Below are 10,228 nucleotides of genomic sequence, written 5' to 3'. Positions count from 1 at the left end.
ACTTTACTATATCATTTTAATTTTTTATTAAATCTTAGCTGTGTACATTAATGCAAACATGGGGTACAATGTGCTGGTTTTATATACAATTTGAAATATTTTAATCTAACTGGTTAACATAGCCTTCACGGCATTTTCTTTTTTGTTTTTTGGCATTTTCTTAGTTATTAAGACATTTATATTAAAAAAAAAGACATTTATATTCTACATTTAGTAATTTCACACGTACCCATGTAAGATGCACTGTAGGTGTGGTCCCACTGATTACCCTCCGTCCACCCATCCCCCCTCCCCTCCCTCTCCTCTTTCCCTTTCTTCTTGGGCTATAATTGGGTTATAGCTTTCATATAGTTTCACAGTGGGGCTGAGTATACTGGATTCTTCCATCTTTTAAACAAGATTCAAATTATGAACATTTTGAATTTACTACTTTTGCTCCAAGCTGATTCCTCATAAAAAATATCTGAATATAAAGAGAAAAATCTATAAACACAGGTTTAGGGAACAGATGGAGCCTGCACTGGTGGCTGGATCCTACCCTTGTGAAAGCCATTAGAGGGGCTTATGGAACCCTTTCCTCCACTGGCAAGGTTCCCTTTCTCATCTTTTTCCTCAAGAAAGCTGCCCTGTAAGCAAAATCCAGACCTCTAAGGGCTTTAGGGAGTATTTGACCCCCTAGACTAAGCTACACAGGTACTGAAATTAAATACAGATGCCAGCTTACCACTCTTCACATTTTCCTGCCCAAATATGAATAAATCTTCCCAACCCAACTGAAGTCCATTTCCTCTCAACTTATACTTTATTTCTTTGTGTACATTTCCCCTCTGAATTATATTCTTTCTTATCTCAGTCACTGGTGGATACCCTGCCTGAAACTCCCTCCCAGACATCTGGTCTTTTTGTTTCTTATTTTCTAGTTTTCCTCTATAAGAACTCTTCTTTTTTTTGACAAGTGTCCTGGCTCTGGTTCTTTATCTCTTTTGCCCAACTTTGAACACTTGACTCCTTCACTTCCCTACGTCGGGCTTACATGGCATCTTTGCTAGAATGCTTGCCCATACGCAGAAATGCTTGGAAGAGAAAAGTGCTCATGGTGTAACTGAGATACTATAAGTTTATGTTATTTTAACCTTTGAAATTCCTTGAAAAACCAGAAAGAACCCCTTTCCTAGATTGCATTCCAACTCCCAGATACTTACATGAAATGGGGATTACTGCACTAGACGGCAAAATAGTCCATTAAAAGCAATTGTCTCAATTATGGCTATATATTTCCCTATGTACTTCAATTTATGAGAGCTCAAAAGCAATAGAATCTGGTATAGGGATTCCTGGATCCACAAAATTCTGTTTTTCAAAGTCTCAACCTGATGAGGCTGAAACCCAATACTTTAGACCTATAATTTACTTCTTTTGAGGTTAAGAGTCAGTCTCCTTTCTAACATCTGTCTGACAGGATGTTGGAATGACCAAATCAAAAGGCTACAACGGGCCCCTCATTCCTGGTAATTACCTTTGCGTGGGGTTGTTCTGCTGAGGGTTGTGCCCAAAGTGAAGCCATCAGTGTGTGCCCCATCCTTAATGAAATCCCTGTGGCTTGAGGAGAGGAGACGCAGATATAATCCCTATCTTCAATGTGAATTAGATTCTTCTTTATTTTCACAAAGCAGTTTGATCAAAGGAAACATCTCATTCTCAGAGGTCAGCTTGGTAGGAAATCTCTAACGGCATGTTCCAGGACATGGTTCCATTACTCAGATCGTCTGTATTGCTGGCTCAGTGCAACGTGGCTGCTTTCTCTCGGAGGGTTCTTCTTTCTTACATGTGTCTCAGTAGGGCTCTGCACTCTGGTACAGTGAAGGGTACAGATGACCCGCAGCCTTTCCTTTTCTGGTATCATCTCAGCTACCTGCCTACGAAACATGGGCAGCAGCCAGCCACGTTTACAATAATTTAAGTGCTTAAACACTGTGGAAACTTCTGCATCCAAACAAGACACTGTGATTTTGAAACTCTGGTTAGTGTAATGTACCAGGAAAAAATCATCTAGGCACTTCAGCTTAAGGAAAGTTTTACTATAGGAGAAGCAAACAAACAAAAAATGAGATCATGAGGAAGAAAGAGGAGAAATTGAGGTGGATGAAGGGAAAGTGGAGAAGAAGAAATTGAGCCCATAGATATATTACTATAGCATAGATATTGTACTGTACCAAAACACTCTCTCAGAAAGAGAAAGAGACTTCCCCTTTCCCCACTGGGGCTCACCTCTCTATACAGGACCCTGTTCCAAGAATCGTCAGTAGCTGCTCTCTGCAGTCATTAAGAGATAATTCCAGATCGAAAGAAGGGTTCTGAAATCAAGATGTAGTCCTTAGATGAACAGTTTTACAAATGGAATCCGGGATCTCTGTTGATCTATGAAGATTCTTCCAATCGTTGTGGGCTGAATCAAAATGCAAGGCGCACACAGTGTGTTGGGTGGTTTTGTTTTCTCTTTCTTTCCCACCCCACCTTAAAACGTATTTCCACTGCAGAGTTGAACCAAAATTTTAAAGTGCTAAGGCAAATATTTTTTTTTTTTGTAGAGACAGAGTCCCACTTTATGGCCCTCGGTAGAGTGCTGTGGCCTCACACAGCTCACAGCAACCTCCAACTCCTGGGCTTAAGCGATTCTCTTGCCTCAGCCTCCCGAGTAGCTGGGACTACAGGCGCCCGCCACAACGCCCGGCTATTTTTTGGTTGCAGTTCGGCCGGGGCCGGGTTTGAACCCGCCACCCTCGGTATATGGGGCCGGCGCCTTACCGACTGAGCCACAGGCGCCGCCCAAGGCAAATATTTTTTAAAGGAGCTACAAATAATCACAGAGATTCATCAAAACACCTCAAAAGTGTCTTTTGTAATACAACTAGAAAATATGTCTAAAAAAGAAAAAAATAAAATATTTTTTAAAGTATTTTTTGTTTGCTTGCTTGTTTATTTAATGTATAAATAGGTGAGACTCTTGTTTTAGACTCTTAGATCAAGTAGTCTAAGGACTAATAATTTCGAGACTCACCAGTCCAGATGAAAAGATGAACCTTGCAAAGCGTACGTTGTTCAGAGGAGAAAAGTAAGATTCTTTCTTCCTGGTATTTCCCATTTCTAGTATAATTTATTCCTGGTCCTTCTTCTCAGCACTACTTTCTAACCTAATGACCACAGCTTGGATTTAGGAGCAGCCACTACCAAGAATAATCCCTCTCTGCTGCCACTGCTATCTTTATTTAGGTTTTTCTTCCAGGGAGCAAGAGCTAGGTGTGGGGTGAAGGGACATCAAATGCAGCTGCAGCTTGGGAAAATCTGTTTTTCCTCATCCCAGCTCCATGGCAAGAGTTAACCTCAGGAGACTCCGGGCTGATAGAGAAGAGTTTTGTGAGTGATATATCTAATGACTCAGTTGCTAGCCACATGGCACAACAAAGCTGCCCGACATTAAGGCTATTTATATCCCATGAGATAAAATTTTGCACTTTACCTACGTCTGCTTTTCCCTTCCTAACAGAGCAACAGGTACTTTCAGCTATTTGTTGGACCAATTTGCACAGCCATAGTTTCCTAGGAGAATTTTAAAACAAATGGGCTGCCTAAACTGCTGGTAAAGAGTTTGGGATTTATAATTTAGAATGGACTTGGAGGCCTCTAACTGGATTTTGCTGAAGTGTTTGCAGCACCCTTTACCTATTTGGATAATTCTGTCATGTGAACCAAGTGCTTTCCAATAATTCAGATGCCACCCTGTATTACCAAGATGCTGTTAGCCCTCTTAAAACTTTGGTGCAGACTTGACTAAGAATAAAGGGAAGCAATGTTTTTTCTACTTTATTTGATAAGGTGAAAACAACTTGTTCAAATTGTTAATGAGATTGGAAAAAAGAAAAAGTAAACAAGAAAAAAAAGAAACCATCCCAACATCTGTTTAGAATTTATTACATACCTTTCTGGGACTCCCTGGTTCCTGAAAGTTTCATTAATGATCCCTCTTCCAAGTGTGCGGAGGCCCAGTGAACTAGCCTGTGGGAATGACACTTTGCTGCCAGATACTGCCAGTCACAGCAATGATTCTGTAGCTGTGACCAAACCCCTATCGGGGGAGGTAGAACTGCGCACGCCACATAGGCATGCTCATGGGTTTCTGTGTGGATACCCAGTGGGAAAGTTATTTGCCACTTTTGGAGAAAATGGAAGAACTGCACAGTATCTTAGCCCTAGAATAAATATGTCTCATGCATGTTTAAACCTGACCAATTTCTGTCAAGTTATCCCCACCTCAGTCTCTATCATATCACTTTATTTTCTTCCTAGAACTCATCACTATTTGAAATTATAGTTGATCTTAAACAACACAAGCTTGAACTGCATGGGTCCACTCATTCATGGAAAAATTTAAGAAAAGTATTTTGATAGTTATGGTATAAACACAGTACAGTATTTTCTCTTATCGTTTTCTTTTCTTTCTTTTTTTTTAGACAGAGTCTCACTTTGTTGCTCTCAGTAGAGTGCTGTGCTGTCACAGCTCACAGCAACTTCAAACTCTTGGGCTTAAGCATTTCTCTTGCCTCGGCCTCCCAAGCAGTTGGGATTACATGCACCCACCACAACGCCTGGCTATTTTTTAGAGATGAGGTCTCGCTCTGGTTCAGGCTGGTCTCGAACTTGTGAGCTCAGGCAATCCACCCACCTTGGCTTCCTAAAGTGCTAGGATTACAGGTGTGAGCCACTGTGCCCTGCCTTCTTATGGTTTTCTTAATAACATTTTCTTTTCTCTAGCTTACTTTATTGTAAGAATACAGCATAGTATATAGTAAGTACATATACAAAATACGTGTTAATCAATTGTTTCTGTTATGGGTAAGGTTTCCAGTCAATAAAAGCCACGAATGCATAAATACAGAGGGGGCCAAAAAATGTATACACATTTTAAACAGGAAAAACCTGCATTAAAATTGTAATACTCAATATATACTGATAATAAAAGATGACCAAGTCACATCAAATATCTCTTGTAATTGCAGAAGTCAAATATGACTTAAATATGACAATTTTAACACAGTTTTTCCTTTCTTAAAATATGTATACTTTTGGGGGGGCAGCACCTGTTGCTCAGTGAGTAGGGCACTGGCCCCATATACTGAGGGTGGCAGGTTCAAACCTGGCCCTGGAAAAATTGCAACAAAAAATAGTTGGGCGTTGTGGCAGGCGCCTGTAGTCCCAGCTACTCAGGAGGCTGAGGCAAGAGAATCACCTAAGCTCAGGAGCTGGAGGTTGCTGTGAGCTGTGATGGCACAGCACTCTACCAAGGGTGACAAAGTGAGACTCTGTCTCTTAAAAAAAAAAAGTATACATTTTTTGGCACCCACAGTATGTATTGATACTTCCTATATATGTAAAGGCTAGTCTTTTTATTATTAACTACTATAAAATATGCACAAATCTATTATAAAATATAAACTTATGCACATACTTACAGGCTGTACATGGTGCCATTCATAGTCAAGAGAAATGTAAACAAGTGTAAAAACATAATATTAAATCATAACTGCATAAACTTAGCTAATAATTTCATAGCCACCTGCTGTTGGTATTGGGGTGAGCTCACGAGTTGACAGTATCCACTTAAAAAGACATGTGACATTGATCATTTCTGTGGAAGCAGTGTGCCTCTCCAGGAAATTGTGTATTTTAGTAAAAAGTGATCTCTCATGGTTTTTAAGTATTTTTCATCCTGTGTAGTGCAATACCATAAACCTTGAAAAACACAATGGGATCCATATGAAATGCCACTAGTGATGCTGGAAGTGCTCCCAAGAAGAAGAGAAAAGTCATAACATTATAAAAAAAAGTTGAATTGCTTGATATATACATCAATAGATTGACGTCTGCAGCTGAGGTTACATGCAGACAATTCATCTTGCAAGCAGATGATATAAACTATGGTATCAACAAATATAGTACAGTAAGGGCATTTTCTTTCTTATGATTTTCCTTCCTTCCTTCCTCCCTTTCTTCCCTCCCTCCCTCCCTCCTTCCTTCCTTCCTTCTTTCTTTCTTTCTTCCTTTCCCCCCTCCCTTCCTTCCTTTCTTTTTTAGAGACAGAGTTTCACTTTTTTGCCCTTGGTAGAGTGCCGTGATGTCACAGCTCACAGTAACCTCAAACTCTTGGGCTCAAGTGATTCTCTTGTCTCAGCCTCCCAAGTAGCTGGGGCCCACCAGAACACTCAGCTATTTTTAGAGACAAGGTTTTGCTCTGGCTCAGGCTGGTCTCGAACCTGTTGAGCTCAGACAATCCACCCGCTTCGGCCTCCCAGAGTGTTAGGATTGTAAGTGTGAGCCACTGCACCCAGCCTCTTTCTTATGATTTTCTTAATAACATTTTCTTTTCTCTAGCTTACTTTGTTGTAAGAATACAATATATAATACATATACAAAATATGTGTTAATCAATCATTTATTCTTATGGGTAAGGAGTCCAGTCAATAGCAGGCTATTAGGAGTTAAGTTTGGGGGGAGTCAAAAGTTATACACAGTCCAGGCATGGTGGCTTACATTTGTAATTCCAGCACATTTGGAGGCTGAGGTGGAAGGATCACTTGAGGCCAAGAGTCTGGAACCAACATAGGCTGTCTCTGCTAAAAATAAGAAAAGTTAACCAGGTATGGTGGCTCATGCCGGTAGTTCCAGCTACTCGGGCTGAGGCTCAGACACTTGAGCCCAGGAGTTTTGAGGTTGCAGTGAATGATGATCAGGCCACTGTGCTTCAGCCTGGTTGACAGAGCAAGACTCCATCTAAGTTATACACAAATTTTCAACTGTGAGGGAGGTCAGTCTACGTAACCACTGTATTGTTAAGGATCAACTGTATCTTGTTTGTCTACTTGTTTTGATCTAGTTCTTCAATATTATGTAAGTTCCACAAAAGTATCCCATCTGTCTTGTTCACTGCTCTCATGAAGAAGGAGAGTAGAAGGATGGTTACCAGAGGCTGAGAAAGGTAGTAGGAAGGGTAGAATAAAGAGGGATTGGTTGGGTGGCCCCTGTGGCTCAGTCGGTAGGGCGCCAGCCCCATATACCGAGGGTGGCAGGTTCAAACCCAGACCCGGCCAAACTGCAACCAAAAAAAAAAAAAGAGGGATTGGTTAATGGGTACAAAAATACAATTAGAAGAAGATCGCAGGTGTCCTCAAACATTTTAAACAGGGGCCAGTTCACTGTCCCTCAGACTGTTGGAGGGCCAGACTATAGTTAAAAAAAAAAACAACTATGAACAAATTCCTATGCACCTATCTTATTTTGAAGTAAAAAAACAAAACGGGAACAAATACAATCACACTGCCTTATGTGGCCCTTTGAGGACCCCTGATCTAATATTTGGTATACAATAGGGCAATTATATTAAGAATAATTTACTACAGCTTCGGGGGACGCTGTCCAGAGGCACTCAGAATGGTGCAGTGTTTGACATACCGTCCTAGGCTTTCCTACAATATAGCCTCTAACAAAACCAGGCTGTCCGGAACGCCTGGTAATAGAATTGTTTACTTTTATACCAAGAAGGTTGCAAAAGCACCAAAATCTGCATGAGGCATATGCCCAAGCAGACTTCAAGGGGTTTGTGCTATGAGACCTAAAGTTGTTATGAGGTTGTCTAAAACAAAAAAACATGTCAGCAGGGCCTATTGTGGTTCCATGTGTGTTCAAAGTGTTCTTGACAGGATCAAGTGTGCTTTCCTTATTGAGGAGCAGAAAATCATTGTGAAAGTGTTGAAGGCACAAGCACAGAGTCAGAAAGCTAAATAAGAAAATGAAATTTGTTTTTGAGTAATAAAAATTAAGACTTAAAAAAATAATTTATTATATATTTAAAAATAATTTAAAAAGTAGAATCAGAATGTTACCAATACAAAGAAATGATAAAAACATCATGAAGAAAATTAAATCCAATTCTTCTTTAGAGACCAGTTGTAACCAATTTTTCCTAGATGAGTTTCTACATTACAGGAAGTATTCATGTATACCCACCAAAAAGTATTTGCCACCAGACATACACCTCCTTACTCAACTAATATATAATCTAAAAGTCTGTAAATTTTGTCATTATTTTCTTGTTTGGAATGTCCCATATGTTTACTATATTGTGGGAATGCTACTGGATTAATTATTTCTAAAAAAAAATCTATCTTAAATAAAAAATGTTGGAACACACACACACCCACACAAAACTAAAATGGAATCGTGTTCGCCGCTGTCGCTGTCTAACGCCAGCGCCGCCTCTAGCTCGCTGAGCTCCAGCCAAAGGAGAAGCAGGGTAAGTGAGGAGGTCTTTATACCCTGGCTGGTACAAAGCAGACTGCCCGCAAATCCACTGGTGGTAAAGCACCCAGGAAGCAACTGGCTACAAAAGCCGCTCGCACGAGTGCGCCCTCTACTGGAGGGGTGAAGAAACCTCATCTCTACAGGCCTGGTACTGTGGCACGACGTGAAACAAGACGTTATCAGAAGTCCCTTGAACCTCTGATTCGCAAACTTCCTTTCCAGCGTCTGGTGCGAGAAATTGCTCAGGACTTTAAGACAGATCTGCGCTTCCAGAGCGCAGCTATTGGTGCTTTGCAGGAGGCAAGTGAGGCCTATCTGGTTGGCCTTTTTGAAGACACCAACCTGTGTGCTATCCATGCCAAACGTGTAACAATTATGCCAAAAGACATCCAGCTAGCACGCCGCATACGTGGAGAATGTGCTTAAGAGTCCACTATGATGGGAAAACATTTCATTATAAAAAAAAAAAAAAATTCTCTTCTTCCTGTTATTGGTAGTTCTGAACGTTAGATTTTTTTTTTCCCCATGAGATCAAAAGATACTTAAGTATATGATTGCGACTGGAAAAATAGGGGACAGAAATCAGGTAGTGGCAGGTTTTCCATTTTCATTTGTGTGTGAATTTTTAATATAAAATGCGGAAATGTGCAGCATTAATGCAAGTCAAAATGTTTCAGTGAACCAAGTTTCAGCAGTTCAACTTTATAACAATTATAACATTTATAAATAAACCTGTTAAAATTTTCTGGACAATGCCAGCGTTTGGATGTTTTTAAAACAAGTAAATTTCTTATTGACAGCAACTAAATGGCGTTTGTAGCATTTTTATCATACAGTAGATTCCATCCATTCACTATACTTTTCTAACTGAGTTGTCCTACATGCAAGTACATGTTTTTAATGTTGTCTGTCTTCTGTGCTGTTCCTGTAAGTTTGCTATTAAAATACATTAAACTGTAAACAAACAACAACAACAAAAAAACTAAAGAAATGATAAATGCTTGAGATGATAGATATTTCAGTTACCCTGATTTGATCATTATACATTGTATACTTATGTCAAAATATCACAGATGGGCCATAAATATATACAACTATTATGTATCCATAAAATTAAAAAAATAAAAAGGCAGGCATCCTAAGTTTGCTGTTTGTTTCCAACCTGAAGCACCCCCCATATCTGAGGCTGGAATAGTATCAATAGTATCAATAGTAAGGACCCAATGTGTGGGTCCTTACCCACTGCCCCTTCTTGGAGGAAGTACTTTGGGAGGAAGGCATGAGATAAGTACAACTTCAGTGTTGGACAGGATAACCTGCCCAAGGAATTGACTGCTTTATTTTCTGTGGTGTCAGCCATTCTATTCTTCATGAAAGAATGGGACTATTCCTATCTTCCTCCACACTCCCCATCCCAAAAGAGTAACCAAGGACTTTTGTTTTAAAGATCAGGCCTTCTCTCATTACAGAAAAAGAAAAAAAGAAATCAGTAGGCTTTCATATTTTAAACCAGCCCAGAGACTCAGAGGCAATAAAACTGTTTTGTCTGAAAGAAAAAAGGGCTCTTAGGATTAGAAGAGGGCAAAGGAAAGAGAATTCCCTGAGTCTGGCTTTGAGGAAATGGTGCTGAGAAGCACTTTGGCCTCCTTGTGTGTGTATGGCTAGTTCGAGCTCCAGCTTTCCCAAACATGCCTGGGGCTGTAGGGCCTTGAATGGGGATGACTATGTGCTCAGGGAGGCGAGCAAAGGCACTGCTGTTCCTGAACCTCAGAAGAGGTCTCCTCCTGGAGAAGGGTTCTAGAATAGATTGTCTTCATGGGTAAAGAGTATCATGGGTGGCAGGCACTTTTTAAAAAAAGGATTTATTTTTTAGAGC

At 40.2% G+C, this 10,228-nt stretch overlaps 1 protein-coding gene and 1 pseudogene across 1 annotated transcript; both read left to right on the top strand.

Moving 5' to 3' along the window:
- The first annotated feature begins 7,482 nt into the window (after positions 1–7,482).
- On the top strand, positions 7,483–7,836 carry LOC128573971 (60S ribosomal protein L34-like; annotated as a pseudogene).
- Positions 7,837–8,361: 525 nt separating this feature from the next.
- LOC128573515 (histone H3.3A-like) lies at positions 8,362–8,999 on the top strand (the record flags this gene model as incomplete). The annotated part of the gene is made up of 1 exon (XM_053573752.1): positions 8,362–8,999. A coding segment is annotated over one exon (417 nt), but the record flags the coding sequence as incomplete, so codon positions are not given.
- Positions 9,000–10,228: the final 1,229 nt, after the last annotated feature.

This window comes from Nycticebus coucang, chromosome 21 (genome assembly GCF_027406575.1).
Source record: "Nycticebus coucang isolate mNycCou1 chromosome 21, mNycCou1.pri, whole genome shotgun sequence".
NCBI lineage: Eukaryota > Metazoa > Chordata > Mammalia > Primates > Lorisidae > Nycticebus > Nycticebus coucang.
Note: the sequence above shows the minus strand (reverse complement) of the source record. Positions and strands in the feature narration are given on the sequence as shown.